This window comes from Zerene cesonia, chromosome 4 (genome assembly GCF_012273895.1).
Source record: "Zerene cesonia ecotype Mississippi chromosome 4, Zerene_cesonia_1.1, whole genome shotgun sequence".
NCBI lineage: Eukaryota > Metazoa > Arthropoda > Insecta > Lepidoptera > Pieridae > Zerene > Zerene cesonia.
The window spans coordinates 3,900,672-3,923,679 of NC_052105.1; the positions used below are offsets into that span (position 1 = coordinate 3,900,672).

The 23,008-nt window shown below is 33.6% G+C and overlaps 2 protein-coding genes across 2 annotated transcripts; one reads left to right on the top strand and one right to left on the bottom strand.

Annotated features, from left to right (window-relative positions):
• The first annotated feature begins 3,541 nt into the window (after positions 1–3,541).
• LOC119839654 (G-patch domain and KOW motifs-containing protein) lies at positions 3,542–8,993 on the top strand. The gene is made up of 7 exons (XM_038366054.1): positions 3,542–3,662; positions 3,742–3,903; positions 4,297–4,585; positions 5,358–5,446; positions 6,040–6,217; positions 6,636–6,768; positions 8,465–8,993. The coding sequence occupies exons 2-7, from the start codon at positions 3,785–3,787 to the stop codon at positions 8,914–8,916; spliced, it is 1,260 nt and encodes a 419-aa protein (XP_038221982.1). The 5' UTR covers positions 3,542–3,662; positions 3,742–3,784; the 3' UTR covers positions 8,917–8,993.
• Positions 8,994–12,330: 3,337 nt separating this feature from the next.
• On the bottom strand, positions 12,331–21,406 carry LOC119839655. The gene is made up of 3 exons (XM_038366055.1): positions 20,963–21,406; positions 19,768–19,789; positions 12,331–12,756 (listed from the first exon to the last, which is right to left on the bottom strand). The coding sequence occupies exons 1-3, from the start codon at positions 21,122–21,124 to the stop codon at positions 12,623–12,625; spliced, it is 318 nt and encodes a 105-aa protein (XP_038221983.1). The 5' UTR covers positions 21,125–21,406; the 3' UTR covers positions 12,331–12,622.
• Positions 21,407–23,008: the final 1,602 nt, after the last annotated feature.

Genomic DNA, 23,008 nt, shown 5'->3' on the forward strand with positions numbered 1-23,008 from the left:
TTATCGAAAACTACTCCTATTCCTACTTGTGTTAGGTACAAATAATAAAGAATTGTATCTATATATATATATATACCCAGCGCATTATGATGTAACACTAAGTAACGTAAGTAACAGTTACGTAATATGAATCTTTGATATATTATTTCAATTTCAATTATTTTTTTTATAACAAGAATTAATCGACATTCTCCTAACATCATGTTGCGCAATTTTACTATCATAACATTTTCCTCTTCAAGATACATCATATATAAAAGAATGCAATACTATTCCACAAACATCAATTTGTGTTGGTAGTGAAGTGGAAGTTATGTTGTCAAACATACGCTAATGCTTATTTGAAATTGCATAGACTATGAATAATTTCGACTCCATGCATTGCCTTACAGTAGCCCGACTAAGCCCGGCTTGGGACTTGGTACATGACTGACCCCAATTGCTATTTACTCTGGGGACCAAGCTGAAAATTGGTACCAGATAATAATCGTGTATTTACCAAATAAGCTGGTCATTACTGCTCCAATTACAATAATTGTCATCTCATTATATACAATATATGTATATTGAAATTGTGTTTATGCACGTAACATAACTACTGTGATATTAATCACCTGGAAACTATTCAATTATTAGATTAAACATCGATATTAAAAGACGTTAAGGAAATTGCTTATAACTTATAAGTTTTTGACATTATATATTTACAGATTATAAATCAAGGCAATGTAATGCTTTTATACAGTACGCAATTATTACGTAATTATATACGAAAATATTATTTACGCAATGTGCGCCCCCGAAAACCATAAAATGTTCATAGACTTCGGCAATAAATGAAGTTTAGACTAAAGGACCATTAAAAATCCATATCTATCATCTTAATTGGAAATAAAAGAAATCAAACGTAGGTATACGTTATGCAAACTAAATTACGTATACTAAATGTGAGGAAGCAGAGGCCTTCAATAAATCCTCCCATTCGTAAAATCAAATTTCCGTAACAACAGGCGGTGTGACATAAAAACCAGCTTTACAGCAGATACCGGGAGATGTTACGACTTGCAGCTCGTAAGGAAATAACAGAATCAAATGTAAGTACAAAGTATTGATGAAACAATTTACAAGAAAACAATATTTAGCACGCCTTTTCATTGACATGTTGTTTTGCTTCTATAAATGGCTTCTAATGTTCTTTCAAATTCACGTTAAAAGTTTTTACGAACCATTTAAGGAAGATTGTTTATGGCCCGGAAAAATGCATAAATTCAGTTTCACTGAACTTGACAACGTTGCTGGTTGTATGTTATAAGCTAGAATGAATTACAATTACAACATTATTTATATTTGGCTCGTAAGCATTGTAGTAAGATTATTATCGCTACATAGTATAAAACAAAGTCACTTTTTCCGTCCCTATGCTCCTTTATATGCTTAAATCTTTAAAGCTTTGCAACGGATTTTGATGGGGTTTTTTTATATAGAAAGTGATTCAAGAGGAAGGTTTGTATGTATAATAACATCTATTAAACTACTTCGAATTTAACGCATGCGAAGCCGCGGGCAAAAGCTTATTTATAAATATAAGGGTTTATTAATAAACATAGGTATACTTTGGCGGCCCGTGACGGCTGTTTCATTTCTGTGGTAATCTAAAAGTAAAGTGGTAAGTAACTTGGTAACCAAATCACCATTTGGCATGAGTAATTGAACAATAAAATATTTTTTTACACATATCACCAAGACGTAATGACGAAAGGCTGACTGACAATTGATAATAATGCACTACGTGATCAATGTAAATATTTACTAATACTCCTTCTTTATTTTATCGATTATCTAGTATACAAATATATTCCACTATCTTTTGTTTTTTTTAAACTTTCTTAATGTGTGTGAACCATCAGCTCAGTTGCATATGACACAAAAAAATTACAAAACTTGACATTCATATCGTTTTTACTATAATTTGGTATTTAAAACACGTGAATTCATTGAGTCATAATTATATTTTGAACAATGAATATTTATGTTAAAGAATAAGTGCCCGCGGCCAGACATTCGTAATATCCTAAAAGCTGATGATTTGATAGTATTATTAAAAACATATTTCGGACATTTCACTTAATATCTTAAACTACCAAAACAACCTAAACCAACGCAAAGTAAATTATTTCGTTAAACGATAAATAACTATAATTATATATATAGTATAAGTCCCGTGTCCCCAATTGGGGTATGGGGCAGATGATGTTCACTGATCGATTTTCTTTACGGACATGTAGGTGATCAGCCTTCTGTGTCCTGCCAGACCGAGATATTTTTTTTGTGCGTCCTCACCGGGAATTGAACCCAGGACCACTCGGTTCTAAGCTCACGTGTTAACCACTGTACCAAGGAGGCGGTCATAAATTACTATAATTGCATATAGAATAAAGTAAACAGAAAGCTAACAGAATTTTGACTTCAACAATTTTGATATAAACCATAGATAGGATAGCACTATATAGAGGCTAGTACAGTACGTAATATTATTATAGTTCACAAGTTGGAAACTTGTATTCTACTGCTCTCGGTCCAAACAGGTGCAATCGAAGACTTCACGAACTCCTCAAGGCTCGAGGGTAGTCGAACAAAGCCATTAACTAGTTGCATTCATTTTACCGATTTTATCGATGCACGTGATGATTCAGATCATAAGACAAGTACATAGAGGAAGTACTCCTATGGACAAATAATTTATTCAACATTATTTCTTGAAATCAAACGCATTGGTTATTTTTTGCGCGATACAGAATACTTGCCACGAAAGAAGACTCCAAAGAGTAGTATGGTAATACGGGGAAGACTCTTCTCCACGCGCTGTAAAATATGTTGCCAGTATTATATAAATGACGTGACCTCTTACTTGAGAAAAATAGATGTGAAAAGGGTAATAAAAAAACTCCACCTCATTGTTTGTAACAACTGATGAGCCAACTGGATAAAGAGAGATAAAGGTGACTGAAAGGTTGAGAAAAGGTTTTCTATCAGGTAATTAGCACCTATAGTACAATTGGTAATGGTGGTGTACGAAGTTTAAATTGTAATTGTCTTTATGCATTTATGTATGTATCTCAATGCTAACCTTGATTTCATCAGAGTCCATGTTTTTCTAAAGAGTTCAAATTCTAGAGTAGGCTGGCAACTTGTAAATTTTTCCTGCATTATAGCCGATCTATCAAATTTAGTTCATATCAAAAAGTACATTAACATACATGGTTCATACTCCATACCTTCCCATGTGTTTGTATAAAATATTTTCTGTTTGTTGTAACCATTTTCATTCCCATTTAAGTATGTTTTTTGTTAACTTATAAAGTTTAATCATCACGCTTGTGCAACTAAATTAAGTAGAAACTGAAATAACTATCTTTTGAATCACATATTTTTATATCTCAGCAAGTATATTTCTGGATATGATATCGTATGTATGCGTGATACGGACAGTAAAATCAAAAATTGTATAACTTGGTAACCCTATGACTATGACATTGTCAATTGTCAAAGTTGAATTCTGTTTTCTCTGTGATTTTTTATGAGTAAACTTTAAAGCATTTTCGGCATTTAAATTTCACTTTTAATAATTTAAATAAACGTTGAAGAACCAGAAAATTAATCATGTAATAAATATTTTAATTCTCTTCAGGTTTTGTTTATAAACAGTTTACCAAAAATAATAATTATGTATATGTGTTACAGGTTAACAATCAACACTTCATAAATAATTTAAAATAAAGCAAACATGGAAACTAAAAAAATATCTTTTAGCTTTATGAAAACCAAGAAACAGGAAAAGCCAGTAGCTACCGAACAGAAGGAATACATTGAATGTGTGGAAGAGAAGTCCATAAAAGTTGTTGGGTTTGTACAAATATTAAAATTTTTAAACAGTTCACATGTTATATATCAATTAAATGTAATATACTTGATATTAATGTAACTATGTTTTCTATAATGTTGCTGTTTCTGATTTTTTATCGAGCAAACGTATTATACCTTGTTTTATTATGTCAAAGATGTGCTGAAGCACATCTGTTTGTGAATGTATCCTCCTATCAAACTAGCTAGTTTGATTAGAAAATACATACATAACCAATCAAATCACGAATTTCGACATAAAAACATCCGTCCATATCCAGTGATAATAAATTTTCGTTTTTATAATATTAGTAGGATTATATTTAACATCATAAATATTATAACTTTTATTACGTATATAAAAATCATATTTAATATTTCACAAATTTATGTTAGTGGTGAAGAGGTAAAAGATGAGGCGCCCTTGGTCATACCTATGAAGCCCAATACAATGATAACAGCAGAACGGCTTCGCCAAATAGCTGAAAAAGTTGAAAATTTTGAAGACCAACCCGTTCAAGATGAGAACAATGCTATACCCGATGTTAAAAATGAGAATGAAACTCTGGAACAAATGGCTGCTCGGGAATTGTTGGAAGAAGCACAGAAAAAGACTGCAGTTGACACTGTCTCTTCTTTAGTTTTGCCAGTGCCAGCTCAGCCTGTGCTTGAGGGACAAAAGGAGGTAGGCTCTATTTATGTTGTTGGATTGGTTTTTGATAAATTTTAAACAAAGTAGAAACTAAGCAGGCTACTATTAAACTACTTGTTAAAAAACCAACTAGACAGATGTGAGTTAAATAAGGGATGGAAATCGGCTTAGCAGCCATATATATAATTATATGATTAACTGCAAGATACAAGCAAAAAGCTATTGTATTTCTTTTTTAATATGTCACCATCGGCAATGGAGCTGGTGGGTCGCCTGGTGGTAAGCGCTACCACTCATAAACATTTGGGAGGCGTAACATCGTTTGCAGACCTTACGCCTCTCCAAATGGATTGCCGACTTCAAGTTAGAAAGGGATTAGGAAAGGATTGATTAGATGAATAAAGGAATGGAAAGGGTAAGGAAGGGGATATGGTCCACCGGCTCCCCCACTCCCTGAACGAAACACAGCAGTATGCTATTTCATTTATATATATTTATGTATCTATTTGTATTGTTCATCAGTGTTTTCGTTCATAAAAAATTTACTATTTGCATATATATTGCGAAATTTTGCTTTAACAAATATTCATATGATCATTTATTTAAGTATAGTTATTAAGTATTTAGCATCTAAGTGCTGCTTAATAAGTCTAGGGTTTACACAATTGACACATTTCTAATAATTATAAACATCAAAATAATCAATTAAACTAATCTCCTACCGTGCTTTATATAATTTTAATTTTCTTTCTCATTGAGGCCCATACTATGTATAAAAATAAAGGCTTGTATTTTATAATTTCAGTCAACATTAGATGATTATGAATCTGTGCCTATACAAGATTTTGGGCTGGCCATGCTGCGTGGAATGGGCTGGGCACCAGGAAAAGAACAGTAAATATCTTTATATATAATCTATCTCAACAATTTTTTTTTGTTATTTTTAATTTAACGAAAAGAGATTAAATTATGAGGTTATATGTTGACGTTAGAAGCAACCACAAAATTGTTTAATCATGAGTATAAATTAAATATTTTCTAAATTCATAAGTTTGTATATTATAAATGAAATTTTTTTGTGTTCAGGGAAAGAGTCCATTTAAGAGTCCATAAAATAAATTATATACTATCTGAAACTGACCTGAATCAGCTTAATCGTTTTTTATAAATCTGTATGTGTAATATACATTATTATTTTCTGTATCCTTATATGTTTTTCTGGGTCAGCTAATATATATGGAGATGTTGGTGTGAGATAATTTAATACTGTCATCATGCAACCTGCACCTGTCCAAATTTTGGGAAAATTAATTTATTAGCATTATAGTCTAACGAAAAAAAAATGCATTAATTGTAATTTTATATTAGGGATCACAATTTGTCAACAAGATTACAATCTCGCGGGAATCTAACCCCTAAATATATAATCATGAAATATATTCACAAGGAAAACAAATTTATGTATTCTCTGTGTTTGCAATTTTCAGATCAAAATATAAACATCCGGAGCTTCGACCCAAAGGTCTAGGATTAGGAGCTGATAAAGTAATTAAGGAAAATCAAAAGAAAAAATCAAAGTCTAAAGATAATGAGGAAGAGCTTGCGATTGTAAAAAAATCGTTCGTGAAAATTACGACGGGTAAATATGCCGGATTCTATGGACAGGTATGAAAACAATCAGAATTATTTGATAGTTCATAGTTTACTTACGGTTTAGTAATGTATGTTTATACACACACACACATTGCCACGCAGTCACGCCTTTAACTATCAGTTTCACTAAATTCACATAAATCACTTCACTTCACACTTGCATTGGTTAATATCCGAGCTCTGCACATTGTGCTATGTTTATTATATATGATAAAAAGTAATGTAATGCCAAGTTTTATGTGTTGAAATGATACAAATAGATTGTTCTGGTCTTAAACACAGTAAATGTAAGGTATATAAATATCAAATATATAGCAATAATATCAAATAGAATTATATAAATATCTTATCCTTTAAGAAAAATGATATATCTTAACATATTTGACTTTCATTGATTGATAGAATGATGATTCATTGAAAAAATTTACAGGTTGTAAGCCTCGATGAAGAAAACGGAAGGGCAATGGTTGATATTCCAATAAAAAAAGAAACGGTCAGCTTGAGTGAGTTCATGATGCAGCCAGTACCAAAATCTGAATATGACAGAGAATCTAAAGTCATCAGTAAGTAATTTAAAATATTTTAAAGTAATACATATTATCATAACCACACATTTTGACAAGAAATGTCTCGGTCGGCATCACTATACATCTACTTGTCTTTAAATACAATCAATTGGTGAATTGGATATACAGGTGTGAATTTTTAATCACCTAAATGGAAAATGCTTTAATGCTGTAAACAGATAATTTTATTCAAACAATTCATTCCGTTTTCTTTTTTCGAAAAAATGGAAATTGCATGCTGCATTCATTCCCCAAAATTCACTTGCCACCGACCAGATTCCGACCGACTAGATTCTGTTAAAATTACTGTATGTACTTAGTTTGTCTGATCTAGTTGTACTTAGTACTGATAGTACCTGATCGTTAGAGTCAAATATTAGGATAAAATTTCTCTATCAAACTTGATTATTTAAACGAGAGGAAAACTTGAAAGTCTTTAATAGCAATTATGCTTGCTCTATTATTCAAGCCGCAAATCGTACTTCGTTATGTCCTCCTGTGATTTTTGTGCCAAAATAAGATATGTCTGTGTGTATTTTAGCAATTTTACACAAAATGGTAAAATGTGTGACGATTTAGCAATAGATTCATGACTAGTTCCTTCCCGGCTGATAACTTGTACAATGTTTTGGATAAATGTATCATTTAGACAGCTAATAAATTAATGTATATTTTCCCTCGCAAAAATTCTGTAGGGGTGTGATCTGATGGTCCTGGTTATTATCGTGCTGTTTGTCCAGATACTTAAAGTAAGACGAAATGCCTGCAATAATAATATTATAATATTTCATCCCTCTATTTGATCCTAACGATCGATGCTATGATATTGCAAGTTGCAATTTTAATAGATTTTAGTCTATAGTTTACGATTTATAGTGTTGCCTCTTGATGAAACTGCATTTTAGAATTTAATATTTGCTACATAAATCACTCAGTTCTCTAGCACCACTTTTATTCACTATTTAAATTGTAATTGAATTAAATGTTTCATTTAAAAGTGAGTAAAAGCGGAGCTAGTGAACCAAGGGTTTTTTTCTCGAGAATGCAAATGCTTAGAATTTTCGTAAGACTTAGCATTCATACGATTAAAAAATAACAAAATGTTATCTCTGAATAAAATTTATGTTTTAAAAGAACTTCAGGTGGCATTACCCAACTTTGCGATGGGTAAACCCTGAAATTGCTACATCCAATATGAAACTTTAGGACCTTATTAGGTTTTAAATCTGGTTCAAAAAACAATATGCTTACCGAGTTTCATAACCAGCCTTAGGCCCATAGGATATTGTAATATTAAATTGTTGAATGATAATGTAAAATTGCTTATTATTCTTTATAATAATTATTTCATATACATATTTTTATTTACAATTTTAATTTAGTATACTACTAATTTGCAAGTTACATATCTATTAGTATGTATGTATGTATATTATATGTTTAGTCTTTTGACTGGCACTCCAACAAGGGGCTGCTGAAATCCAGCGCTGCGTATTACGTGTAGCACAATATGCTGAGTAGTTAGTAGTACTACCTTTTTGTTAGTCTATTTTACTTATATATTTATTTACTTGTTGTTTTGTAAATATTTCACGAACTTCAATATAAATTCTCAGATTTTGAAATTTTGAAATCCACTTGACTCGTTTTTATTTCTTAAAAAGATAACTTATATCTCATCATGGTTTTTCAGACGCTGATTCATATCAAGAATATAAAAAACAGGAAAGCATACAGAAACCTCCAAAAAAGCCCTCAAAGACTGATAGAGATAGTTCATCTTACAATAGGAATTCTGATGATAGGAAGCCGAAAGAATATGAAAGCCTATCAAATAATAAGAATAGAACAGGAGACAGAAGATATCATTCGCCTGATAGTGACAAGGAGACAAGGCGTAGAAATAAATCAAGCAGAAAGTACAGCAGTAATGAATCCCTTAATTCGTCTGATTCAGAATACAACAAATCGAAAGATAGAAGAAGAAATAGTACCAGCAGTGACTCATCCTCCAATTATAAGCACAAGAAAAAGAGCCACAGCAAGAGTTCGAAAGAAAAACGTGACATTGATAAGAAAAGGAAAGGGAAAAAGAAAAAAAGAGATAGAGATAGATCGCCTAATTATAAGAAATATAGAAAATAAGAATATTGGAATTGTAATTTTTATTATACTGAATTTTTAAAGCTGTTGTTTTTTAGATCCCTGCGGTGAATGTATAAAGCAAGTTAGGAATTCTATAAGCAACACGATAGTGTTTCACTGGCATTTGGCATTTTTAATGTGGTAGTCGAGCACGCTTCGGCACGAATTGGGCCAGCTCGCACCGGGGAAGTACCACACCCCCACAGAAAACCGACGTGAAATAGTGGCATGCCACTGTGTTTCGTACGGTGAGTGGGGGAGCTGAAGGCCCGTTTCTTTTTTCTCACCCATCCCAGTCCATTCCATCTTTCCAATCTTTAAACCTTTCCTTTCCCTTACCTCATAAAAGCGAGCAGCACATACGTAGAGGCACTACCTTTGCGAATGTTCATGGGCAGTGGTGATCGCTTACCATCAGGCGAACCACCAGCTCAGTTGCCCGCTATGACATAAAAAAAAAATGAAAATTAATGGTTTTAAGATAATCTCAATTTATTGTATTAAGATAATCCTCAGTCCATGAAAATGTTAGTAAGCTTATTTTGATCAAATTCCATCCATGCATCCGTATGCATATAAGACGCACAAACTACACAGATCGAAAACTAGCTATTGATAGGCATACTATTTACTAGCTGTGCCACGCGATTTTAATCTCGTTGTACTGCGTACGCAGTAATGTATAAATAATGTTATGAAGCTTTTTTTATGTTAGCCCGGCAATGGAGCTGGTGGGTCGCCTGATGGTAAGCGCTACCACCGCCCATGGACATGTGGAGAGGCGTAAAGCGGAGGACTTTTAATAAGAAAGGGATTAAGAGAGGATTGACTCAGAAATAATTATTTATTAAGGACTGGGAAGGATAAGAGCATGCTCGGCACGAATTGGCACCGGGGGAGGCGCAACACCTCCACACAGAATAGATATGAAATAGTAGTATGCTTCTATGTTACGAGGGCTGTATCCTTTTCCTCATCTGTCCCAGTACATTTCTATATTTCTGTCGTCAATCTTTTACTTATCCTTCACCATACCTCTCTCTCGCAAATGTTCGATGGTGATCGCTATCAGGAGTATCAGGTGAACCAACAGCTTAGTTGCCCGTTTATTACATACAAGCTGTTCGCCCGTGGTACATATATTTTAAGAATTTTTTAAATCCGTCCAATAGTTTTTGAGTTTGTCCATTACAAACAAAGAAACAATAATACAAATTCTTCCTCTTTATAATATTAGTGTAAAAAAACGATGGTTCCCCTTCCTTATTCCCTCCATATTATTACTTTGTAAATCCGTCCATCCAATGCCTTCGCTTATCAACAGGATGGCAATATACCTAATTAAAGCAAAATAAAAATTGACATGGTGGAAAAACAATGTCCGCACCATTGTATTATGGTATATTAGGCGCCAGGTCAATCACTAAAACAAAAGCATCTCGAATAACAGTTGACCTAAATCCTTTCAGTTCGTATCGATATGGATATGACCTAATTACAGTTAACCAACAAATCGTTGCGCACGGGATATTCTTGATTTTTATATATCTTCTTATGTATAAAAATCAATTGCTGTTTGTTAGTCTCGTTAAGTACTCGACAGTGGCTGGGTCGATTTTGATAATTTTGGTTTTGAAGCATTAATAATATTCCAGGGAAGGTTTAATATGTAAAAAATCTTATATATAAAAATCAATTGCTGTTCATTAGTCTCGCCAAAACTCGAGTGTCTGGACCGATTCTTATGACATTTTGTGTGCATACTGGGTATGTCTGAGAATCGGCCAACATCTATTTTCCATACCCCTAAATAATAAGATTTAGATAGAACAGCGTTTGCCTGGTTAGCTAGTTATTTTATAAAATTCGACTTTATTGTGTTCTTTGGTTCTATTACCAAGCGGGGAGTAACAAAAACATCGGGTTGGAACTGCACTAGTGGCATAACACTAAACCTTGGTAGCATTAAAAGAAATCCAAATATGACTTCACTTACCGATTACCTACGTAAATCATAGATACTTTCATCGATTTGTGACTGATACTGTAACAATAGGTACATTCGTATTATGAGTTCGCTAATCCGCAAAGAAGGGGAGAAATCAGAGGTAAGTCTAGAAAGTTTTGGCAGAAGCTTTACACTTTAATTATTTGTGGATTGCACCAACTAGACAATTATAATTTCATCCTTTATCTGTCAACGATTCAAGGACCTTTTAAAAGACCTTATTGAGATCGAAAATAAACATAAAATTAACAACAAATGTCTTTCTGAAATAAAACAATCGCTCTCACAAAATCATTTATTTGATAGAAGAATTCGCAAGTCAGATCACATCGGAAGTTTTAGTTACAGGCAGGATATCACATTGAACATTTATTTAAAATACAGCTCACAACATACAATGTCGCTTGACAGTGAAACAATAGTTTTACATACCAATAAACATTTATATGATAGATCGAAGAATAAGGAAGATATTATAGTTTTTGATTATGTAACACTGGCATTATACTATTTAAAAACTAAAATTTAACTCAATATGTTATATATTACTTCAAATCTATATTCATGTGAAGGGAAAACACTTCTGTTAGGTAGATATTTAAATTAACGTGTTAATTATGATCGAGAAAATTAAAAAATATTCACAAATAAAAAATGTGCTTTGCGCATACTACTAGAAAGTAAACGTCTTGTCTTATAAAAAATCTTAGGGATAAGTATTTTTTTATTAAAATTGGCATCAAAAAGTATACGTAAAAGATAAAGTTTCAATACTGCAGTCATTTTATATAATAGTACAAATTAAATAATAACTTTATAAAATATATAATCGGTATATAAATGTATTAAGATAACTATAAAATCAATTAGATTATTATAGACAAAATAGCTTCATTACAGATAATTTAACACTTATTTACATCAATTGGGTAAAACGTTTATTTTTAATTCCATTTTTGATAATATACAACATTTATTTTAAGTTCTACTATTTCGTATAATCAAAATACACTGATATGGGACTTCAAGATCTTGCGCTACGTTTAATCCTACTATACAATATAGAAGATAAATACTAAGCGTTTTTAAATCACGAATACATCAGTGGGTATCACAACGTCTAAAGAAAATAGGAAGACACTAATCTAAGCTATTCGATAAAGGATATAATATTATCGGGTTTTAAACCTAAGGTATAAATTATTTTGTGTCTGCTTTTGCGCGTTTGTTGTAGGTACGATTTACGTAATAGATCTAATTCTAATAATTCCATATATAATCTTAATAAGTTGAGATCGAGAGCGCTTTCCTTTGCCGTGAACATTGGTGTTGCCTAGTCATGTAGCTAAAATTCGGTATCCAAACACTAAATGACCCAACATTTGATGATTTGACATCACCTGAAGTCAAATGTCGAGTAACATTAACGTAACATTAACGTCATTTTCAATTCCGGTCTTAAAAAACAGATCACTATCCTATCAAGAAATACTTGCAATACAATAATGAATCATAATATTGCAAGCGCACCACTCTTAAAATGGAAAACAATATATTTTCCATCTTCTTTTTAAATACTCCCCAGTACATAATAAATCATTTACTTGTCACCCGCGTGTCTCAAACCCCTGTCCCCTACCCTTTGCACTGCATAACGATGACACGTACCAGTTGATCTCGAAAAGGGGCATTAAATGTTTAGCGCTTGGTAAAGGGATTGTTGCGGGCGTGTGTGCGTGCGGCAGCGGCCGCTGTTTGCGTGCAGTTGCATAGAGCGTCGAACATTCGTAGCATGAAACCTCGGGCTCGACCGAACCGCCTTTTTAGATTATCTGAAAGAGAAATGTATCTCATTATATTATACAAGTACTTCTGCATATTTATAACTACGTTGGCACCAATAGTGGTCTTTGAGCTGGAGGAGTAATTGCAACGCCTCAATTTTTTTCAGCAGTGGTGGCTCAGTAAGCAGTGGTGGCTCAGTGGTGAGAACCTCGGACTTCAAAATCGATAAGTCGGGGTTCGAGACCGGGCGAGCGTGCAGGAAATAAATTGATTTTTCAATATATCTGCAAATGTGGATAACATCACCACTGCTTAAAACGGTGAAGGAAAACATCGTGAGGAAACCGGCATGTCCAAGAATCAAAAGTTCGACGACATGCGACATCTGCCAACCCGCACTTGGCCAGCGTGGATTATGGCCTGAACCTTCATAGGAGGCCTGTGTTCCAGCAGTGGGAACATGTATGGGCTGATGATGAATTTTTTTCAATTTTAATTGCTTTGTCGTACGAAGAATAAAACGTTTAAATGAAATGAATGCTGAAAAAATAAATCGATTGATTTATACCTTTTTTTTTTTTTTAACGAGGAGGAAATCTTCCAAAGATGCTCTAGCTTTGGGGGAAAAGTAGAGCATGTGGGATTTCTACCCACTAAAACCTCCTCGGCGGCCAAACTCAAAGAACAAAAGCAGGGATCCTGGGATCTCCTAAGGAACGCACCAGGAAGGAACGCACCAGGATACTATCCGAATTAATATATATATATATATATAGGATATTACTATTTTATTGAATGTATAAGTAGGTACCTGTGGTACGTGATTTTATGAGCTTTATTCATTCCTTTTCTTAAGGTTCCCAAATAAAAAACTAGAATATGCATTAGATATACGTAGTAAAAATCCCATAAATCGTATTTATATATACCTGTATTAGAATCATGAACTTAAGCCGGAACATTGAAATATCTCTATTACTACAGATACCTATTCGCATGATTTTGACATATTGATACCTTTTCTTAATTTTTAGTTTTACGGCATTAAAATGCTTTATAAATGAAAAATTTTGAAAGAATAGAAAAAAATTCTCATATTGATACCTGTTTATAGCGAAAACTGTACGGATTTTTAAGTACGCGTCATCAAATAAAATCGTTGTTTCCTATGGACACATGCTAAATAAACCATAATAAATGTGAGTAGACCCTTACGTTATGTACAGTTACCCAGATTAATTATACCTAACTAAAAGAAAAGGAATACCATAAATACATTTTAAAATAATGCACGATTTCTGCGGCACTACATTGCACTACATTCCCCGGTTTACAATCCAACACGCTAACAATAAATCACGATTTAACACAGCGATATCGCGAAAAGCTCCACAATGTAATAAAAGAATGAACGTGCCGGCCCGTGATAGTAAAAAAGGAAAAGTATTGTCGTGTCTACCTTCAATTTAATTAGGGTTGAATTTTGTCTCATTTCAGCATTACCTCCCTACTCACCCTCCGCTCTCCCACACTTACACTCCCAGCAAGCGGCGGAGGTTTAAAGTGAATGAAATAGCTACGAGTAACGACGTACGACGTGGTGTTATACATATTATCTTTAGATTGTTGAGCTTTATTGAAGAGCGTGGTATTAAAGAAAATACCAGTTTTATTGTTTTGAAGAATAAAACTAGTATTTTCTTAGGTTGATCTCGTGAAAAATTATTTAATTATTTTGTTAAGCATTACAAATAAACATGGCTCAAATTTTACACTTAATATAAACCTAAAATATGCGAAAAAAGACAACATGTGCTTCTACTAAGAATAACTCTAGAATGGCCATCCATAGCAACGTTATACTAGATCCCTAGAACAACTCGACCCCATGTTAAATCATTCCATAAATTCTCATTCATAGGACCTATATCATAGGATATATATAATCTATAATATTTTTCGTAAATTCATTCATTTTTAATAGGTTTATAAAACAGTAAAATCTACATTGATTTGCGGACATCGAACGTTCAACTTATCAATTACAATCAAATTCATTTAAGGAAAAAGCCACAAATTGGCATTATTGTAATAAGTCGTTACTTGTTATTTATTATGAATGAGTTGTAGAGAATTTTTAAATAAGTTATATTGCGAGACGAGCGAGCGAAACGAGACTACTAAAAACTTTACACTTTACTACCGTCAAAAAGCAAAAAACAATGTGCCGATTATATTTAATATAATTTATTACCGACAAATTATCCATTTCTGATGTTAGATTTTACCTTGAAGCTCACAAAACTTATAGCAGCATTGTTAGCATATTTACGTTACGATTCCATGCTATAAAGCGGAATGATTTGACTGTGTGTTTGTTTGCAATTAATGTAGGCTCCGAAAGTACTGGACCAATTTGAAAAATTGTTTGAGCATCAGAAAGCATATTCTCGAGTGATATTCCATTGGCTATCTTTTATTTATTTTTATCCTGGTTCATCCCGGGCGCAGCCAAGACTAGCAGCTAGATTTCAAATAAAATATGATAGGTTTTTTTTACTTAATTTCTATATAAAATTCTTATTTAACATTTTAATATATGTACCTATAGCGCAGACTTGTAAAGTTAGGTATATTATAGGATTGCTAGACATCGATAAATCCCTGTTAGCGTCCATCATTATTAAACCTATCATTATGCTGTTCTCTTTGTCTGATCACGTTACGCGACACGTTAGTTCGTGTACATGTTTACCTGCTCATGCAGGTAAATAATATGCAAAATCAATATTTTCTAAAGGCAAATAAACCTCTGCTTTCATCGCTCTGGGGCGGATTACACGTGGGGCGGTTACGGAGCTCCCGACGATCGATGCCCGCTTGCGAATACGTATTGTGCGAGGCAAAAGCCCAGACAACATAAGTACACGTTCGTTAGTGATATTTTAGTATTATGCACTACATAATATATGTAAATTTCAACGCTCGTGCTGCTAGATAATTTATACTTATATTATAAAGCTGAAGAGTTTCTTTGTTTGTTTGAACGCACTAAACTCGAGAACTACCGGTCCGATTTGAAAAATTATTTCAGTGTTAAACAGCCCCTTTATTGAGGAAGGCTATAGGCTATATATGTACCTCGGGCGAAGCCGGGGCGGACCACTAGTAATATATATAATGCGAATGACTTAGGTAAGTAACATCTCTCCTTACGATAATGCTAAAAATTAAAAGAAAAGTATTGCATGCGAACTTGAACTCGAAAAAGTCAATCAAAAGTCCTTCCAAATTTCGACCTAAGTCGCTCCTTATTAATTTTTCCCTTTATTTTGTTATATATGTACTATTCCCCCTATTTTTTGTTGCTTTGTAAAACATCGACCATATTATCATATTTTTGTATGTGGTAGTCGAGCATGCTGCGGCACGAATTGGGCCAGCTCGCACCGGGGAATTACCACACCCCCACAGAAGACCGGCGTAAAATAGCATTCTGCTGTGTTTCGTTCGGTGAGTGGGGGAACCGGAGGCCCATATCCTTTTCCTTACCCTTCCCAGTCCTTTCCTTTATTCCTATCGCCCATCCTTTCTTAATCCCTTCCCAAAAAGTCGGCAATCCATTTGTAGAGGTCTGCTATGGACCTTATGCCTCTCCAAATGTTCATGGGTGGTGGTAGCGCTTACCATCAGGCGTCCCACCTGCTCCATTGCTGACTATAACATAAAAAAAAACTAGCAGATTCATATCTACAAATTATTATGGTGAATTAATTAGTTGTTCGTTCTTTTTTAAAACCTAACAACTAAGACACAGTTTAATCTATTACCTAAATGTTTTTCTACAACTTCTTGAACTTATCCTTTTATTACCTACAACCATTCCATCACCATAACGCAATTACGAAATATGCAGCCCCGTTATAAAACACGTTATCGCATATGTACCTAATTACATTACATGTTTTCCATTTTAGCTCTCAATCAAATTCGCTCCATTACGATGAAATCTTTCAATGTAGATTTGACCTATTCAAGAAACACAAAACATCCGATTTCCTTTAAAATCTGCACAAGCAGTGCTGACTCCCGGCTTGAAGGGACCGGGGGGGGCATGATCGAGCGATGGCCCAGGCTGTCAAATTTGGTGGGGCGCTCTGTGCATATCGTTTAAGGTCGGTTCTCTACCACATTGCGCTTGCGCTTACGATTGGTGGTATGCTTACACTATCGAACTGATTCGCGTAGTGCGTACTTGCTGGATGTTGAGGAAAGCGTACTTATTATTTTGTCTAAATATGTTCGAGCGTGGAGTGAAATCGCCAATTTGTGTACTTGGCATCGAACAACAAGAAAACCATTCTTTCTACAATGTTTTAACTACTACCGAGGGCAAAATTAATTGTCTAATTGGCTTTTAAATATCATTCTTTAAACATCTCACATCTTGACATATTTATATTATCCCGCAACGGCATATTCAAAAACTCTACCAAAGCGTTTGGATTGCATTGCGGATTTTCGCAACTATTCCGAATACGGCTATACTATACGGCTAAAAAACTGCGTTCTCCACTTGCAGGAGAACGCAGTTTTTTGAAATTATAATAGACTACTATTAATTAAATGAAAACGAATCTTCGAACAATTATCTCCCAATGGAAACTCTAACATGGCTACGCTCTTGATTGTTAATTAAATGGAATGGATAGTTGATTTATTTTCATTAATTTGTAGTATTGCTGTCAAAACGGTCCGGAAAACTAAATTTTACTAAAGAAAATAATAAGCAAAAACAAAAATACATAACAATAGGAGCTACTAAACTTAGTTTCTACCAGATACCACCGTATCCTCCACCATTGGTAATAACAATAAAAATTAAATTCGCGTTCTTTTTTAAACATATTATCTGTGTTTGAAACTCATAACAAGTGAGTAGGTATTATTTATTTTTGCTCCAACTTTTTGTTCGTCAAAAAACTTGTAACAAAAAGCGTTGTATCTTACAAAATAATTCACTGTCAAGGTAAATAGGTATATATTATGATCACAAGCCAAGGCCTTCGTGTCATCTCGATAAAGATAATAAATAATCCGCATATGTATTCAGGTAGCTCGTGATTTTCTTATCTATTGTTCACGAAATTAATACTTGACTTGGTGAGTAAACACAGCCATTGACGTCATCAAACAATCATGTCACTTAACTTCCCTTTGTTATTTCTAACTCACATTACAATTGATTATCTACTTCCTTCATTACTTACTTTAAATAAATTGTTTCAACTAATGTAGTTCCAAAATTCTGTTACTTACGTTTAGTTAAGTAGATTGTCTTTACGATGTACAAGTATTATCTAAACTAAATTAAACCTATTTTGCTATGAGAGTACATCAATAAGTTAGTTGAAAGATGTTACGGGTGTTTATACGAATAACAATTATTCGTATGTAAGTAGCCAAATAAGAGGATAAAAATCTATACAATATTTACACACAGAACCCTCATATCAGTACGTTTATGAATATTTTAGTTTCGGAACATAAAAGGTCCACTTTCGTGTGACCTTATTGTTCCAAAGGGCACCTATTTTGAATAAGCACGAATGCCTTCCGTTCTTATTTCTTTGAAGACTTTTGTTCAAAAGAAGGTTGGAACATAAAACCATGACCTATTTTTGTCGGAACATCTAAACACAAAAGTATTGAAATGTTTGTAATGAGTGTTACCTACCTATGGAATAAGGATTCCCTTCTCTTTTTAATTAACAAATTTCGCATTAAACGGTCATAACGGTGTAATGTTATAAGACTATTAACTATATCCTAGGAAAACATTTAGCGCCTATACAAATATGTAAATGTGTGTATCGGAACCAAAAATAAGTAGTATTGTAGTAGTGCTTTTTAGAGGACCGTGCGAAATCACTTTCAATATACTTAAATGGTTTTATTCTTAAAAAGTGCTCATAGTATTATATTATATTTGGTTATACATATTATACGTACAGTTACAAAAACTTGTGGTAGGTAGCTACCTATTTTTATGTAATTTTATGTATAGTCGTATAATATATAATTTAACGCCACATACATTCGGGTATATAGTTATTACGTTAATTCTCTTCGTATTACATCAGGATGATTTATATTTAACTGCTCCTTTCTTTCTTGTTCTCAAAGTTAAAGAACTATTAAAGATTACCGAGGCCATATAAAATGAGAGCGATATTGATAAAAAACGTAATAAGTACACAGCCTTATGTCTATCGCAAATTGATTAACTTTTTAGCATTAAACAAGAATTAAATTTAATTCTATACCTAAGTATTAAACTTATTACATGCTCAAAACCATTGATTTTCCCAATTTGTTGAGTTTACGAACAAACATAGAAACAAAATCTTTGGTTCTGTATTATTTGTATAGCAATAATGTATAAGACAGTAAGTAATGTAAAGCAGTGGTGGCTCAGTGGTGAGAACCTCGGACTTCAAAATCGATAAGTCGGGGTTCGAGACCGGGCGAGCGTGCAGGAAATAAATTGATTTTTCAATTTATCTGCGCATGTGGATAACATCACCACTGCTTAAACGGTGAAGGAAAACATCGTGAGGAAACCGGCATGTCCGAGAATCAAAAGTTCGACGACATGTGACATCTGCCAACCCGCACTTGGCCAGCGTGGTGGATTATGGCCTGAACCCTCATAGGAGGCCTGTGTCCCAGCAGTGGGAACATATATGGGCTGATGATGATGATGATGATGATGAATGTATAAGAATCAACTAAATCGTTTAGATTCAGGTTGTAGTCGAGTTAAAGTTATATATCCAAGACTGAAATTTAAAAAACTGTTAGATAGTTGACAAGTCGCGGGTCCAAATCACCTAAGTAATAACCCACTTACACTCAATTAAACACATGTCTTTATCACTAATTATATCTCATATCATTAAGAAAATTCTAAATCGATTTTGAGTACTGTCTCTGATATGAATGCATAGATTGATTGAAATGGTAAAGATTTGATTTTAGTTATATAATTTACTCACTTGATCCCAGATCTTGCGATTCCTGAAACAATAAGAAATTTTTATTACAATTAGTTCCAATATTCAATTATTTCTAAAATGGACGATGCAAAAGCGAGCAATAGAAATTTAAACTATGAACAGAAGAACCATAAAATTTATTTACAAGTAATCTAACATTATTCATTGAAATGAATAGGTTATTCAATAATAAAATAAAAATATCTAAAGAAATGTTATTCAGCAACGTCGTTGGAAGTCACGAACATGCGAGAGAATAACATCTAATTACAATAATCGTATTCAGGTCGTCCTAGGTTATCGCCTTAGGACTTATCCATTTATTATAACCCGAGTTTCCTTTCCTATAAGGTTGTTGGAATTTTAATGAGAAGGCTAGGAATAAATTATTCGTTTATGAGCAGAGACCGTAGATTTAAGAAGATTTGAGCAAAAAACTTGAAGTAGAGAAAAGTATTTATTTAGCTAGAAATATAGAGGAGTTTTCTAGGCCTAAGTATAGTATTTTTCATTGCTAGATCTACATTTACATATACCTATAAATATACATAGGACTCCTTTTTGCCTAGGTACAATATAAGCACAAATTGCGCGTCATTGTAATAAAATGCCAGATATCCTGCGAAATATTTTGATAGTGACGGAAACATTTTTTTTTTTCTTTTTGGTGGGTCTGTTTATATGTATTGTATGTAGTTATGTTAACAATTTATCAGATCGAAAGTGCTAATCTCATAAACATCAATATTGTGTTACCAAAACTTATCGCTTATTTGTCCAATATAAGATATCTGGTTATAGATATGGATCAAATTATGCAATACATTATACATGGATAAATGATAACATCTACCCACACTTATTCAAACAAGAACTCATATTGCAAATGATAATCGAAACAACCAAACATCATCGGTATGTTCTAAACAGCTGTTCATAATAAAAACTGTCGAATGAAGAGTATTGATCTGCTGTCAAAAGACTCAGAGTGATGGAGGTAATTTATGTGCGCGAAAATAGAATTAACATGCAAAATAGTTTAAATTTACATATTTTCGATATAAGTCGGATATTCTATAAAGGGAACTATTATCAAGAAGCGGTTGCGTTCTATTGCAAATCTACAATGAACTTACCGCCCTATCAGTTATCACATCCACTTTCCTTACGGGGATAAATATACATTGATACTTACAAATTTGCTTCTCTCTTTCTCTTTATGTTTTATTTCTGCCTCTTTCTTTGCTTGCTGAATCAGTTGATCTACGAATTCAGAAGCTTGCCGAAGTTTCTCTGGATCGCTCTTGAATTCAGCTATTCGCTCAACCAGTGCTGAATTATCGCTGTCTTCCTTCATCTTTACGCTTTCTAGACCCGGTTCACAGGTGGCTCTTCTCACTAACGCACTTAAATTTCAAAAGCGTCACTGAAGTCAGATATAGAGAGACTCCTTAGAGCGAGCACAACATTCCAACACCGCTTTTATCGGGCATAATTTCAGTTTCGTTAATAACTCATGAAGTACGTTGGCGCTGATGGAGGGTGTGGGTATGTCATTATTCTCGATAAGTCGGAGATTCGAGACTCCGATACGTGTGGAGTGAGTAATGATGTTGGGAGCACTGGCGACCGGGCGTATCGCGTAATTTCGCTCATGCGCCGACCGCTGCGGTCGCCTATCGTAAATTTGTAGCTATGGTTCAACAGATTAATCCTAATCACTAGCGATGAACGCTCTTGAGCTCTTGTCTCGAACACGGTCTAATAACCATCCGATGTTATCAGCATAAACCCCTTATCGCATTTTGGATTTGCGAATTGTGGATAATTGAACATTTCTGATCACAATAAAAAAATACACGCTAGAATAAAAGAAAATATTATAATTATATGAGCTTATGATATTTTTTATTTCGTACTTAATAACAAAATAAACATATGTCGCAGCTGTTAGATAAACAGCCCAAAATACCACACATTCATTGAGATACATACTCAGATAAAGGATAGATTTTTATGGTAGGTAGGTACTTCTTTTTCTGTGAAAGATCTCTTATTTAAGATTTGTAAGTTGAATTTTGTAACTTGTTAGTTAACAGCGGTGGCTCGGTGGTTAGGACCTCGTCTTGGTTAGGACGGACTTCATTCGAAAAATGGGGGTGTTGAACCCAGACTAGCGTGCAAAAAATAAATTTAAAAGAAAAAAAAATACCAAGTAAGGAAACCGGCATGTTCAAAAATTAAAAGACATGTGAAATCTACCAACCCCTTTGCCAGCGGGGTAGATTGAAGCCTGTACCCTCACAGATTGTCTCGTGGGAGGCAAGCCATACAGGAAACATAATGTATGGACTGATGGTGAAGTTGAAATTGATATTAACAATTTTTCACACACCTCTAATTTCATGCTGATATCAAACATCAGTCATATTGAAAAGTATTGCTCAATAATGCAGTCATACAAAAAGAAAATGTGATATACATAATGTATGAAGTGAGAATGTAAGCACGTCTGATATTACGCAATTCTTTCCTTGACATTATGGAAATGAAATACTTTGGTCGAATAAGAGAATCTTCACAAAAGAAATATAATCACAACCATCTTAATACATATTTCAAATAGGTGACCTTATTCAATGAATACAAATGAATAGGTTTACCTATTAACAGCTCTATCTATACTTAACTAAAGTATAAAAATGTTTTTAACGCATTTCACAGATTCTTTGCTTGTCACATATATAGTATTCTTAAAACATCGGTTATAATATTTATTTAGTTACCTGTTTACAAATCTATCATCCTATCTTTGTTGATCGAGGGAAACATATCATGTTACATCAAACAAATTGCGGATACCTAGCTACTTGATTTCCTACAATGCGAATTAAACAGGGTGACTTTAATAATTCACAAACTATACATTTTTAGTGGCTTTTGAAAGTGAAAAATTCAACTAGATTTTTAATGTGGGGGTCGAGCACGCTTCGGCATGAAGTGGGCCAGCTCGCACTGGGGAAGTACCTCTCTCCCACAGAATATTGGCGTGAAACATTAGCATGCTATTGTGTTTCGTACAGTGATTGGTTGAGCCCGTGCACACACACGTTTACCCTCAGACGAACCACAAGCTTGCTCAGTTTCCTTGTTCAGCTATTACATAAAAAACTAGATTGGTGTTATGTTATGTAAAGTACCTACTGAAATCTAAAGAGTTGATGTTTTGCCATGTTCAATA